The sequence below is a fragment of the Mustela nivalis genome (genome assembly GCF_964662115.1).
Source record: "Mustela nivalis genome assembly, chromosome: 7".
NCBI lineage: Eukaryota > Metazoa > Chordata > Mammalia > Carnivora > Mustelidae > Mustela > Mustela nivalis.
Window position 1 is genome coordinate 24,472,998 of NC_139026.1, and position 14,855 is coordinate 24,487,852.

General features: G+C 35.9%; 1 protein-coding gene across 8 annotated transcripts in view; it reads right to left on the reverse strand.

Moving 5' to 3' along the window:
- VEZT (vezatin, adherens junctions transmembrane protein) overlaps nucleotides 1-14,855 on the reverse strand; it is a 65,605-nt gene that overhangs the window by 17,898 nt on the left and 32,852 nt on the right. For 3 of the 8 annotated variants that reach the window (XM_082739268.1, XM_082739273.1, XM_082739274.1), the window contains exons 4-7: nucleotides 10,812-10,987; nucleotides 8,482-8,757; nucleotides 5,584-5,721; nucleotides 1,240-1,387 (exon numbers count right to left, since the gene is read on the reverse strand). In XM_082739268.1, the coding sequence (XP_082595394.1) occupies nucleotides 1,240-1,387; nucleotides 5,584-5,721; nucleotides 8,482-8,757; nucleotides 10,812-10,987 (738 nt within the window). Of the gene's footprint in view, nucleotides 1-1,239; nucleotides 1,388-5,583; nucleotides 5,734-8,481; nucleotides 8,758-10,811; nucleotides 10,988-14,855 lie in introns of all 8 variants that reach the window. The other 5 variants (XM_082739267.1, XM_082739272.1, XM_082739271.1 and 2 more) reach the window with 3 other exon arrangements.

A 14,855-nucleotide genomic window follows, 5' to 3' on the forward strand; every position in this document is an offset into this window, starting at 1 on the left:
CCATCTTACAATTTTTCTACCATCCATTCCAAAGAATGTACCATAAATCATTATCAATCTTATATTACTGAACTTCTGTTTCCAATATTTGCTGTTTGGGGAATATCATGAACATACTCTGAGTATATTCTGATTACTCAGATAAATCTTTAAGCTTAAGATTACTGAAGAGTACATACCTTTCTGAAGACTGGTATTAACTGCTCAAATGAACGAATTTGTACTATTACTAGTAGGTGAGGTCTCTCTGCTCATAGATAATAAATATTATCAACTTTCAATATCCTTGGCAAAATGTCTACTTACTACTAATGAGACTGAAAGTTTTATCATATTTATTGGCCATTTCTATCCCTCCCTTTGTGCAGCCAGTCCATGCACCCGCCCTATCTTGTCTAGGTTTTACACACCATAGTGCTCTTTACTATGTAGAGAGAATTATATCTACTTTTGTTAAAAACCATTGCAATTTTTTTCACTTAGAAGTTTCTTTTTTTTTAGAAGTTTAATTCTTATATAGTCAAATATATTCTTTTTTTATTTTTTATTTTTATTAACATATATTATTTGCCCCAGGGGTACAGGTCTGTGAATCACCAGGCTTACACATTTCACAGCACTCACCATAGCACGTACCCTCCCCAATGTCCATAACGCAGCCATACTACCTCTACCCCTACCCGCCAGCAACCCTCAGTTTGTTTTGTGAGATTAAGAGTCTCTTATGGTTTGTCTCCCTCCCAATCCCATCTTGTTTCATTTTTTTTCCTTCTCTACCCCCACAACCCCCTGCCCTGCCTCTCAAAATCCTTACAGCAGAGAGATCATATGATAATTGTCTTTCTCTGATTGGTCAAATACATTCTTTTATGCATATTTTTCCAAGGGAAGATATAGATCTTTTAAGTTCTTTATCCAAGTTTGTTAAAACAAGTAGTCATAAAATCATTCATATTTAATGTAAATTCACTTATCTATAAACTCTGACTTAAGGCGAGAAAATCTTATAGTAAGAATTTTAAGTATTTTTGATATCAAAATATAAATATCTCCTCATTCAATCTTAATAATGCTCTCAACTTTTAAAGACAGCTTCCCCAGCATCAAGAAGGCTACTATGATGATGTTATTCAGCAAACAATAAAAAGGAACAAGTGGACCATTTATGTTCATACAGCACAAGTGCAATCCAAGAGTATCTAGCTTTTGCTCAGCCCTTTCGTTGCACAGATAGAGTACCTTCAAAGCAGGGAGGCTGAAGCCATCTGTGAGGTTATGTGCTTCCTCTTCTGAAATTTGCTCTTCACTAAGTCCCAGGCCCAGCTCCTTAAAAGGCACCACACAGATGTAGTTGGTTACATTGTCACTCTCAGAGTTCAGGGGGTAGGTTAAATTAGGTTAAGGCAATCAACAAAGCCTTTCATTAAAAAATATAAAGGGTACAGTGAAACCATCCAAAATTACCTTTACTAATCTTTATTCTGAACTTTGAGTGGAGGTGATGAATGTCCATTAAAAAAAAAAATCTTAAAATCTACTATTTTGGGGCATCTGGGTGGCTTAGCAGTTAAGCGTCTGCCTTTGGCTCAGGTCATGATCCCAGGGTCCTAGAATCAACCCTCACATCAGGCTCTCTGCTCAGCGGGAAGCCAGCTTCTCCCTCTCCCACCTCCTCTGCTTGTGTTCCCTCTCTAGTTCTCTGTCCAAATAAATAAGTAAAATCTTAAAAAAAAAAAATCTATTAACATACCTCAGGTATCTTATAGGATACTTGTGAATAAAGTATCTTTATCTTTATATCTATCTAAAGAATTAAAAGTTCAACTCTTCACAAGTGCTAAAGTACTAACTTAATTATTTTTGACAAGTACCCTTTGAAACTGTGTTATGTACTTTATTGTATCATGGCTCAGTACCACAGTAAAGAGATCGCTCTTCCTCCCAGTGTGCACACTGCAGAACATCATTAGCACTAAGCCTGTTCTATCTCAAGTAGTTCGACACAGACTACCGTTCTGTTTCTGCTTTCCTCTTCCTCGGGGGCATCTATCAATTTACTATGAGATTTTATTCCCCCTTCAATAGTTTTTGTTTTGTTTTTTAATATAAGGGGTAAGGGAGGGACAGAGGGAGAAAGAATCTTAAGTAGGCTCCAAAGCTCGACACCCAGCATGGAGCCTGATGTGGGGCCTGATCTAACCCTAGGATCATGACCTGAGCCGAAATCAAGAGTCACATGCTGAACCAACTGAGGCACCCCCCCTTCAACAGTTTTTGTAAAGACTTATTTCCATATAATTCATGATACTGAACTATTTTTGTATTTCCAGCGTACTCTTATCTGCTCATACATAGAATAGTATTTTAATATAGTGCTATAGTCAATCTATATATATTCTATTCAAGTATTTTGTATCTCCATCTGTGAATCTGGCCTAGTTTTAATTCTTTATAATTTGTGTTTTGGTATTGCAATTATAGAAACTTCATAAATAAAATGAAGTAGGGGAGGCTTTCTAGCCTTTTTTATGGTCTAAAATAGTTTTTTGGAAAACTATAAAACCATCTGGGCCTGATAGTTAAAATTTTTTTATTCATTTCATTTTTAAACATGTAATATATCCACAGGATCAAAATTCACAAGATATAAAAAGCCCATAAGGTATTAAGAGGTATAGTAAAAACTACTTCCTACCCCCTGTCCCTTAGTCACATCATTCCCCTAGCCAAAGGCGAAAGCAATCACTGTTATTAGTGTCCCTCAAGATATTTTTGTGCATCTTTCAAGATACTTTATGCAAAAATAAAAGCAAATCCAAATATAAATGTGTATGTGTGGATATATGTATATATGTACAATGAACACACTCATTTATTCCCTATATATATCTCCCACATATATCTATAATCTTACACACACACACACACACACACACACACACACACACAATCCCTGTTATGCACAAATGGAAGCATAGTGTAAAGAGTGCTCTGTACACTTCCTTTTTTTTCAACATGATTTGGATATCATTCCATAGTAGTGCATCAAGAACTTTATCATTTTTTATAGCTGCAAATTTTCCATTGTTTACCTATAACCAGTTGTGTTGTTTTTTAAATGGAGTATTTTTTAATCATATACCTAATCTCTTTTAAGTTTTTTAATTCTTCCTAGGTCAGTTTTGAATATTTGTATTTTGAAAAGAAATTATCCATTTCCTTCCACATTTTCAAAGTTGCTGTCACAAAGTTGTATGTATTATCTCGTTATAATTATTTTAATTTCTTCCATATCTATGGTTACAGCTCTGTTCCGATTACTAATTTTGTATATTTCTCCTCTTTTTACTTTGATCAGACACGTGAGGGCTTATAATTATTGGTCTTTTCAAGGAAATAGTTGTTGGCTTCTTTTTAATTTAGTTCCCTATGGTTTTTGTGTGGTAAATATGTTCTGGTCTCTGCCTACCTCTGAATCTTATCCCATACTTCCCAACTTACTCTGCTCTAGTCATGATGGCCATCTTGCATTATATGCTCCAATCACGCTAAAATAATTCCTGCCACAGATCTTTACACTCCCTGCTCCATCAGACTGGAACAAGATCTTTCCCCTCATTCAAATATCATATTAAATGTTAACTCTTTAGGGAGGCCTGATTGTAGGAGACTATGATCCAATCGAAAGCCATAACCCACCAATCACTCTCTATCCTACTCAACTGGGGTTTTTTGCTTTGTAACAGATATGCAAAAATCTCATCTGTTCACTTTATATTTATTATCTCATTCACTAGAAGGCAAGAGCCATGAGTACAAGGATCTTGTCTGTCTTGTTCACTGCTAGGTTTCTATTATACAAAAAAATGATTGGCACAGGAAACTCATAAATTTGCCATCATTGTTAAGCTATTCCTTCTCACTCCCTTATCCCTCACTGAACTGTAAGTACGCTGAGGCAGGGACCATGCCTATTCCGTGTACCATCATAAACCCAGGGGCTGGCATATTGCTTGGCACTGAGTTTATTCTCAATAAATATTAACTGAATGAGTAGCTACTTGAAGTTCACATGCCACACTACCATATCCCTATTTCTTTCAGTATCTTTGCTTCATTCTACTTGGAATGCAGACTATTATTATCCTCAAGGCCAATTCATTGAAAGCATTCTCTGACCCTGCTGGCCAAGTACATTGTCCTGCTATGCTGGAAGGCACCCTGGGCACTTGTATTATGAATACCAGTTTATCTACTGAATATACTAAAAGTCTTTAAAAGTAGGTTATATAAGTTTTTACTCTATCTTTGTAACACATAGCAGGCAGGTATTTAGGCAGAGGGGAAACTGAATGAACAAGTTCATGACTAAAATTTCCAAAGTAGTACAATTCGGTACAGTTAAAAAATATATAGAGAGAAAGATTTCAAGTCATTAGTCCTAGAGTTAAGACACAATTTCACCTCTTACTAGTTATGTCACATCAAACAAATCACACATGTGGAGAGTTTACTTAGTTTTCCTCCTAAAATGAAGACAAGAAGATCTACCTGTAAGGGTATATATAAAGATATATTCAAGCACTTCAAGCATTATATTTATCAGTGCTATAGCATCCAAAATACTGAAGGTACATGTAGTATTTTTGCATTCCATTTACTCATAATTTAAATGATCTATAAATCTTAACTGAAATAAAGACCTTATACACCTTTATTTCCTGATTAACAGAACTAATTTCCTGATGTAGTAAAGTGAAGTGACAGACTTACTGCCCTGCAGTCCAAGTGTTTATTATATACAAGACACTGTCTAAGCACTTCAGATGCACTAACTCATTTGATGTCAACAAAAACAGAGTCAGGAAGCGTATTTTGTTACTGCCCTTTTTTTTTTTTTTTTTGGTCAGAGAGAGAGCGAGCACAGGCAGACAGAGTGGCAGGGAGAGGCAGAGGGAGAAGCAGGCTTCCCGCTGAGCAAGGAGCATGATGCAGGACTCAATCCCAGGACGCTGGGATCGTGACCAGAGCCGAAGGCAGCCGCTCAACCAACTGAGCCACCCAGGCGTCCCTGTTACTGCCATTTTAAAAATGAATAAAGCAAGGTACAGAAAGTTGAGAAACTTGCTTAAGGTCACCTAGGCAGTAAGTGATATAGCCAAAATTTAAACTTAGCCAATCTGACTTGAGAGCCTCTGTTTATTTGAAAGGGGGAAGGATTTCCTGTTACCAGTTTATTTCCATGTCGTGACGCAAATTTGCCCGGTCCAGCAGCTTTTAAAAATGTCAGACCTAGCAAAGCCAGATTCTTCTGACTTTATTCTTTGGACCAGTAATGGTAGGGCCTTCAAGTTTTTTCCTTGTTGAAACTGAGCCACATGGGACCAGAAAAACTTTCTTCCTGTCTGTTATTGTTATTCCCCCTAGAATGCATTTCCAGTTTTAAAACAGAAATGATGATGGAAACTAGCTTCAAAATAGGCAATCTCAGTTTACACTTAACTTTCACAGGATGCAACTACACTATCTATATCCATGACTCTGGAAGCATATTTATTCATACATATAGACAGAAAAGGATATTTTTTCAGCATATATAGGGTAGCTAGCCTTGCTGCTTGAAAGTTGGCTCTTACAGTTCTGTAGACAGCTTTCCGAAGACCGATGAGATGCTGACTGGGATGCTGTCCAGCTTTATTAAATGGGCAAGCAGCACTGACCCTGTCAAGCAAACTTGAAAAGTAAAATGTGATACAACTGTACAGGTGTCCTAAAGTTATTGTTTTCTAAATCCACAATTCTATTAAACTTAGAAAAAAAATCCTTTTTTGTGGTTTCTATTAGAAAACGATTGTAAATATCCCAACTCAGGTCTCATAAACAGCCATTTCCCTAATATAGCTATTGCCACCAAAGAAAACACAAATGAAAAATTAAATCTCAAAGAGTAAAGGCTTCTTTTGATATGGGGAAACAATAAATTATAGTCAAAATATAGTAGAAATGTAGGAATACTTATGTAAGACATTGCACTTTTTTGACACACTCCACTTGCTAAAATATACTAAATCAGTTTTCAAGACCTCTATCTATAATAAGTATGAAAGCCTTAATTACAAATATTTTTACATTCTTAATATGCATTTATGTATGTTTATCAATCATATTTTTGGTCACTTGTACAGAACAATCAAATACTGTTTAGAAATACATTCTGTACATTTCATAAAAGTAGGGTGAAATGACTTACCCACCTGCTGCCACTGGCACTTACCTACTCAAAATGAAGTAGGGGACGCAGAGAGATAACAGGACCAGTGGCCAACAGGGGAATGCAAGTAGAAAGGCAAAGGAAGGGTTACTAGGTAGTAGCGTAGCTACTCTCAAAACTACTCAAGCGGAAGCACACTTCATAGCACTTTCCAAAAGATAAATGGGGAGTACCTATTTGCAACAATGATGTATAATATACCATGCTTTTATGAATGAAATGAAAAATAATTACATATTACACAGCTATTGGATAATAGTTTTTTCACCTAACCAGTAACCTCTCCCAGTAGAAAACAAAATACTGGAATTTATAAGTGTCTCAGACTATAACGACACATTTGCAAAACAAGACATCTAACTCAAAACTCTTAAAACAGTAAACCAAACTAAAATATATTCAGACATTAAAAATTTATTTTTAAAAAAAGAGGACCACGACTGATAGGCTTATTTTAAATTAATAAAACGAGGCAAAGAAGAATGGTTAAATTCTTTGCTAGAGAGGACAAATTGAGGCAAACAAAAGAAGACACGTTTTCAGCATACAGCACTATGGTGTGAATTTCAGTTTACTAATAAATCAATATTTCTAAAAAAGTTATGATTCAAGATACGTTATCCCTCATAATTTTTCTCAATCAATTAGCCAGTTAGAAACAAGTAAAACGATTTTTGCCAACATTTCTTTTGCTTGCCTGCATATCAATGCATAGAAGTCATAATCTAGAAGTCAATCATGTCTAGCTGGCCCATTTTAGCTCTTCATGCCAATTCTATACATAATTCTATAACGTAAGTTGGAAAATGACAAAATGCACAGAAAACCCTTTACATGTCTAAGCATTAATTGGGCACATAACCATTTTGCTTAACAAGTCTTCTCAATGAAATACTGTGCAAGTCAAAATGAAAAGGAGCTATTACTTAGTGTTGTTTTTAACTTTTTAAAATCAATATGTTCCAACAAATAACAAAGTATTTGTTATGCTCTACCAAAAAGTGGACTTTAACTACAATATGAAGGGCAAAAATTAACAGAGAACTATCACATTTTGAATTGAACAAAAAGAGAAGTTATAAAATCTCTCTCATGGCTTGGGATTGTTTAAACACTGTTCTAGAACGCAACAGAGAGAAGAATGATATCACTATTAGAGATTCTTCCACTTCCCTGTTTCGTGATTGTCCACATACAGCTTTTCCGTCAGGACTGTTTAAGTTATTCTTAATAAGCATGGCAGAGTGAAGAACGAGTTGACTACCCAAGGTTCTTCTGCTCTCCCTTTTCGTGATTTTCCAGATATAAGTAATTAAGAGTAATAATTATTCTTCACCATATACTTGCTCTCTCCCGCCTACAGATTACAAAGGTTATATGAGTTAAATAAATGGTTAATTATACTACAGTACAACTCTCATTTGTTAGTGGTTAGCAGGCAGCCTAGTGGAATGGAAACAGCTCTAGAGTCAGGTGGAATGGATCTGAACATTTGCACCACCACAGGTAATTGTATGCTTTGAGTTATATGCAAAATTACTTAGCACAGTACTTGGAACATAAATGGTGCTTAAGAAATACAACTACCCTCTTAGTAACAGAATAAATATCCTATAATTCTGGTAGCTTAATATTTAAGACTAGACTAAAGATAAAGATAAAATTAAATATTCACCAGACTAGACTGGTGAATATTTAATTTCCTGTGAGAATGTGAAACATCATTATTTGCATGATATTCTTAGAATATTAGTGCCATAATATCTGCTAACATTTACTAAAGAATATTATTAATGCATGGCATAATTTTTCAAAATGAATTCAAGTCCAATACATGTATCATTTAAATTGAGGGAAGAGAGCATCTAGCAGAAAGTAAACAAACATTTGTTGGGTAACTTTGCATACTAGGTTCAAATTTAGGCTCTCTCTCTATATTATCTCATAAAATAATCACGTTAACAGAGAAATAATCATAATTGCCAAAGCTCTTTGGTTTCTCAAAGTAGATAAGCAGAATAATACTACATATTAAATCCAGCACCTAATGTATTTGCTCCTTCACAGTTAAGAGACTTCAGTAAATGCCTAAGAAAAACCTATTTTTCTAAAAATGCGGCACAGAGCTGAAAATAGTTAATAAGTACTCTAATTTATAACTATGTAATAGAAAAGAATTATTTAAAAAATAAAATGAAAAATGAACTCACAGTGTAAATCCTCTGGAAATGACTTCAGTTTCTTGAATGAGACGTAAAGCTTTTCTCACAAGGTTGGTAAAAGCTCGGCTATTTGTTGCTGTATCTTCTAAATGGACATTGTGTTTTTTTAGAGTTACTTGTAGTTTGGCTGTCCTCCATAATCTCAAAGCTCTTACGATCAGAAAAATAAACAGAATCACTCCCCATACCAGCCAGGAAGATGCAATCCACGAAGTGGGAAGCATAATGAGCAAACTAATGAAGGCAAACAGTACTGAGACATCCCTATAACAGAGAAACCAAGAAAATGATACCCATCAGACTAGAGAAAGATGTGTTAGTAATTTAGGTTTACTAAAATAGATAAAATGCTAGCTTCTTTGTAAAGTGTGACTTAAAAAAAATGACAATTAAACAAGTAATGTGAAATAGTTTAAAAATATCTAGCAAAAAAACATTGGTGCTTAGGTATTAAAATCTCAGCTGAGTTTAGGTAAAAGACATAAGTAATAGGTATCTTCAGAAATGACTTTTTAAAAAAAAGATACGGATTCTTCTAACCTAAAAACAAAGTAGAGTTTAAAATCCAATCTTACAAATCTAAAAGTAAAAATAATTTTTATTAATTTTTAATATTAAAGTACATTTTAATATTGTCATGAGTTCTTATCCCAAAGTCAGATACTAATTATTCACGCAGAAATTAACATCTCAAGAAAATATAAGTATTTTTCCAATAGAAATAATATATACCAGAGTAATTGTTTCAGTAAAGTCATCTAATTTTATATAATCATTATCATAAATCTGGAATACACATACTTACCACAGCCCATAATATGCACAAACTTTGTACTTCTTACATTGCTTTAAGTAAAAATCTATATGAAAATTTTCTTTCTCTAGGTTAATTACAAATCTACAGACTAAAATACATCTGTTAAGTGATGAAAGCTTTGATAAAAAATGTATATAAGAAAGAAGTGGCTATAGGAAGATGTCTGATGATGTCTTAAAAAAAAAAAAAATCAACAATACCTGAGGACAGTTATAATCAAATTACAAAGAAAGTCACATGTAGGAATGCTTCCTAAGAAACATCTAATTTCGTAGGAAATCCCTAATTTCTCTTGGAATTCTTACTTTCATATGATGCTGGTAAAATCAAAGCAAAATCTCATCATATACTTTCATGCATTAATTGCAAAGTCTTAAAGTATTTACAGGCCTCAGAGTTGCCTAATCACATCTGTGCCTAAAGGAAACTTGAGAGATAAAGCTGTAAAATTCTTAAAACCCTGGTTCCTTCTAGCAGCGCTTTGCCATCCTTTATTTGTAAAGGGTAAGATGCTTTACTTCATCATGATGCTGAGTGACTACAGATTTGAAAGGCGTATTTTGCTACCTGTTACAATATGAAGCATTTGTCAACGTGACAGGAAAAACAGTTAAATTCAGAAATTTGAGGCCACTGTTACGTACCTACCTATATAACTTGAATAATTCAAGTAATGATTTTGTTTACTGAATAAACACATACCTTAATAGGAGAAGACATGAACAGTTCTGTATATACAATCCCTTTTTGCTGTTCTTTCTAAAAACATGTCCTGGAACTTCTGCATTACATCCAAATACTTCAAGTAGTCGAAAAGTTTTAGGACTGAATTGTCATTCTATTCTTTATGGCTTCTCGGTCAACAAAGCAAGAATTGACTGTTTACCTCCATGTCCCATCCTATTTTTGATGTTTCTACAATGAGTTTTTTTTTTTTTTTTAAGATTTTATTTATTTTATAGAAAGAGACACAGTGAGAGAGGGAACACAAGCAGGGGAGTGGAAGAGGAAGAAGCAGGCCTCTGGCCAAGCAGGGAGCTAGTGTGGGGCTCCACCCCAGGACTCTGGGATCATGACCTGAGTGGAAGGCAGGTGCTTAACAACTGAGCCACTCAGGCACCCGTACAATGCATTTAAGTTATAATCTATTAATTTTAAAGATACATAAAGAACTAAGACTGCATACACACATGTGTATAGATACATGGGTAAGAGAGATCCTTGAGGCACATCTTATACCTGCTTGTTGGGTTATAAAACACAGAATTAGTTATACTGAATTTAAAATGTCTAACAAGCAGATTTTCTTCCAGCTTCACTTTAAATAGTATTTACTTTAGAAGGGTACTTTTTTTTTAAACCTCTGGGGTATCATTACATTAATTACAATGTTAAAATGCATGGAAAGTTTATAATATCTTTACAATGGAGAACATCATGATGGATTTCCTCTGCTAGTACCATATATGTAAGCAAGAGATAGATGTTTTCAGGACAGTACCAAATATTAGGGGTTGCCAGGGAGCAAAGTGTTGGAAGGTGTCCATTTTCCTGTTGTTGAGGTTGCCCTGCAGACAGGATACTGGGATCAAGTAGCTCAATCAGCTCCACATCCTCTTGTAACAGGACTTCCTGTTGCAGGATGGTATGTAGTGAGTCAAGTCGGAATCCAATATCCTTGCCATTAAAAAACCGGAAGAGAGGAATTATTACATACATAATTTTGTATTAAATGCTAAGCTCCTAATGTGCTAACAAAATTTGGGGTATTTATTTTCAGTATAACATCCAAGAAGATGTAGCAGTTCAATCTATCTTTAGTATAATGGATGGGGTTTTAGTTTCACCGTAAATGTGAAACAATAAAGACTGAGTTGGATGTTACTGAGCCATCAGATGTGAAATACAAATTGTTAATAAAGAAATATGAAGTAACTAAAAAGACTAATAAACCTGTCTAGTTAAGCCCAATTAATTCGGTTTTTGGAACAGAGCATGGAAACTATAATTCTGTAACCTCAGACGCTGTCCCTGGATACTGGAACAATATAGCCAGAACAGTGAGAATTACATCAGTAGGATCCAGGCCTTCTACAAACGGACATTTGGGTATTAAAAACAAAACACTGAAGAATAGAATAAAAAAAACACACTAGTAAGTGCATAGCACTTTATAGTTTACAAAATGCTTTCACATATACTAGCTCATTTATTCCTTCCTCTTTTCCTTCTATCTATCAAAAAATATTATACACATACACACACCCCCCCCACCCCCCCAAGAACCATGCTTGAAACCAAGGGCATGAACAATGAGAATAACATACAAGTCTTTACTCTTGAAGAGTTCACAGTTCAATGAAGAGGACTGAAAAGTAAACATTTACAACATAATGTGCAGAGAAGTGCAATGAGGCATACCTGGGTCATTATGAAAATGGCACAGAGGAACCAAAACTTGTAATGAAGTCAGAGAAAGGAAAAGAGGTGATGCCTGAGCTGAGTCTTAAAGTATGAACAAGAACTGACCAGAGGAAACAGCTGGAAGAGAGGGGTGGGAAGAACAAAAGCCTCTTTAGACCTTCTTGCTTTTAGTTTTACACAGAGTATACATGGTAAAAAGATGAGAGATGAGGGGCACCTGGCTGGCTCGGTAGTGGGAGCATGAAACTCTTGATTTCAGGGTTAGGAGTTTCAGCTCCATGCTGAGGGTAGAGATTACTTAAACAGATAAATTAAAAAAAAAAAAAAAAGATGAGAGAGGAAGTAGGAATATTACAGTACACAGGGTAACTTTCACAGTAACCCCCATGATGTACATTTTCATACCCCTCTCTGTTCTACAGAGGAGAAAACTAAAGTACAAAGAGATTAAGTAATTTTCCAGAGAGGAGAAAACTAAAGCCCAAAGAGATTAAGTAATTTTCCAGAATTCTGATTTCAAATCCCAAGTCTCTGGTAATCAATTATACTTCCCTATATAGAGTCTGCTGTATGAGAAAATTTGAAGTTTTACTATGCATTAAATTTAAGAACAGAATGATCCTATTTTAAGATAAATAAAGAGAACTTTTGATGGGCAAGGCCTTTAGCTATTAAAGTAAAACCAGCTAGGTCTAGGGTTGGAGGACAATGGGTTTGCTCTTGTAGCCAGTTCATCATTCCCACACAAGCGCCTGCCTGCCCCACCTAAGCTGATCATAATGGGGACTGAACAGGGATGCAGCGACCTGTATATCCAACCATGAGTGTCCTCCTGATTGTGCATTATACATCACTTTTAGAGAAGGAGAAGAATGTTCTTCATTAATACCAGTCCTATATTGATATATTTATTGACTTTTTTCTTCTTTTTTTAAAGAAAGCTCTACACTCAGGGGCACCTGGGTGGATCAGTCGGTTAAGCGTCTGCCTTGGGTTTGGGTCATGACCCTACGGTCCTGGAAGCCCCGCACTGAGCCTTGCATGGGGCTCCCTAGTCAGCCTAGAGTGTGCTTCTCCTTCTGCCCCCAACCTGTGCTCATGTTTGCATACTCTCTCAGAAATAAATAAAATCTTTAAAAATAAGTAAATAGGGCACCTGGGTGGCTCAGTGGGTTAAAGCCTCTGCCTTCAGCTCAGGTCATGATTCCAGGGTCCTGGGATCGAGCCCCGCATGGGGCTCTCTGCTTAGCGGGGAGTCTGCTTTCCCCTCTCTCTCTGCCTGCCTCTCTGCCTACTTGTGATCTCTCTCCCTCTGTCAAATGAATAAATTAAAATATATATATATTTTTAAAAAATTAAAATAAGTAAATAAAGTTTTTTTTTTTTTTTAAAAAAAGAATCTATGCCCAATGTGGGGCTTGAACTCACAACCCCAAGATCAAGAGTCCTATAATCTACCGACTGAGCCAGCCTAGCACCCCTTTATTCCTTTTAATTATCTATTATTTCTTGTCTTTTTGATACCAGCCATTCTGAGAGGTGTAAGATTATATCTCATTGTGGTTTTGATTTGCATTTCTCTGATGATTAAGGATGCCAAACATACAAATAAACTTGAAAGTGACAAGACATTCTAAATAACTAATGCAGTATTACCTAGTAACCTGACTGCCTCTACACAGGAAGAATTTGATTTATATTCTACTCATGATAGCTATAAAATTAAGTCAGATTAAACTGATGAATTAAAATTTTTTTAAGAACAAATTCTAAAGCTTCTTTTATTAGTTTGACAGAGATCACAAGTAGGCAGAGAGAGAGAGAAAGAAGGAAGCAGTCTCCCCGCCGAGCAGAGAGCCCAATGCAGGACTCGATCCCAGGACCTTGGGATCATGACCTGAGCTGAAGGCAGAGGCTTTAACCCACTGAGCCACCCAGGTGCCCCTAAGAACAAATTCTAAAATTGTATATTTGCAATATGGCAATCAAATTAGTGGAAAAATACACACCTGCTAATATTAAGAAACATCTCGCAATAGCCCTATTTGGACTCTGGTCCAAGTCTCAAATAAATGAAGATATTTAAAAAGGACTAATTCTGGGGCACCTGAGTGGCTCAGTAGGTTAAGCCTCTGCCTTCCACTCAGGTCATGATCTCAGAGTCCTGGGTTCGAGCCCCGCATGGGACTCCCTGCTCAGTGGGAAGTTTCCTTGTCCCTCTTGCTCTGTCCCTCCACCTCTTCTTATGCTTGTGCATGCCCTCTCTCTCTAATAAAATCTTTAAAAAAAAAAAAAGGACTAATTCTTTTTTTTTTTTTTAAGATTTTATTTATTTATTTGACAGAGGAGAGAGATCACAGTAGGAGAGAGGAAGGGAAGAGATCACAGAGAGAGGGGAAGGGAAGCAGGCCCCCTGCCGAGCAGAGAGCCTGATGTGGGACTCGATCCCAGGACCCCGAGATCATGACCTGAGCCGAAGGCAGCAGCTTAACCCACTGAGCCACCCAGGCGCCCAAAAGGACTAATTCTGATTGACTACATATTAGTAGGTACTATCTGTATGGCTGGGTGCTCTGTGTTAGGAGGTATACCATGTGAACTCTGACTCACCCTCAAGAAGTCTCAGTGCCAAGATGTCATTAGTCCCCAGATTTATATCCTGGTTCTACATCTTAAGTTAAAAATGTCTCTGTTTCAGTTTCCTCATCTGCAAAGTGAGGATAAAAATAGTACCTATTTCCTAGGGTTGTTGTGAGAATTAAGTAAGTCAATATTTATAAAATACTAAGTGTCTGGTGCACAGTAAACATTTACATAGTAGACACTATGTAAGTGTAAGCTGTTAATATTGTTAGTACACATGAAATAATTAAAATACAATAAAGAAAAGGACACATAATAGAATACAAAACCTACAAAGCATAGCACAGATAATTATTACTACGCTGTTGAAGAAAATAAGAGATCCAATAGGCTGAAGTTTGGGGGAAAGGCCTTGAGGAAGAGCTAGAGCTGCCTATTGAAAAGACTGCAATAAAAGAAAAAGTGGAAAGAATTATACTACAGTATAATAGCACAAACACATGCAGAATAGATATGGAATAATAGAAAAGGAAGACTG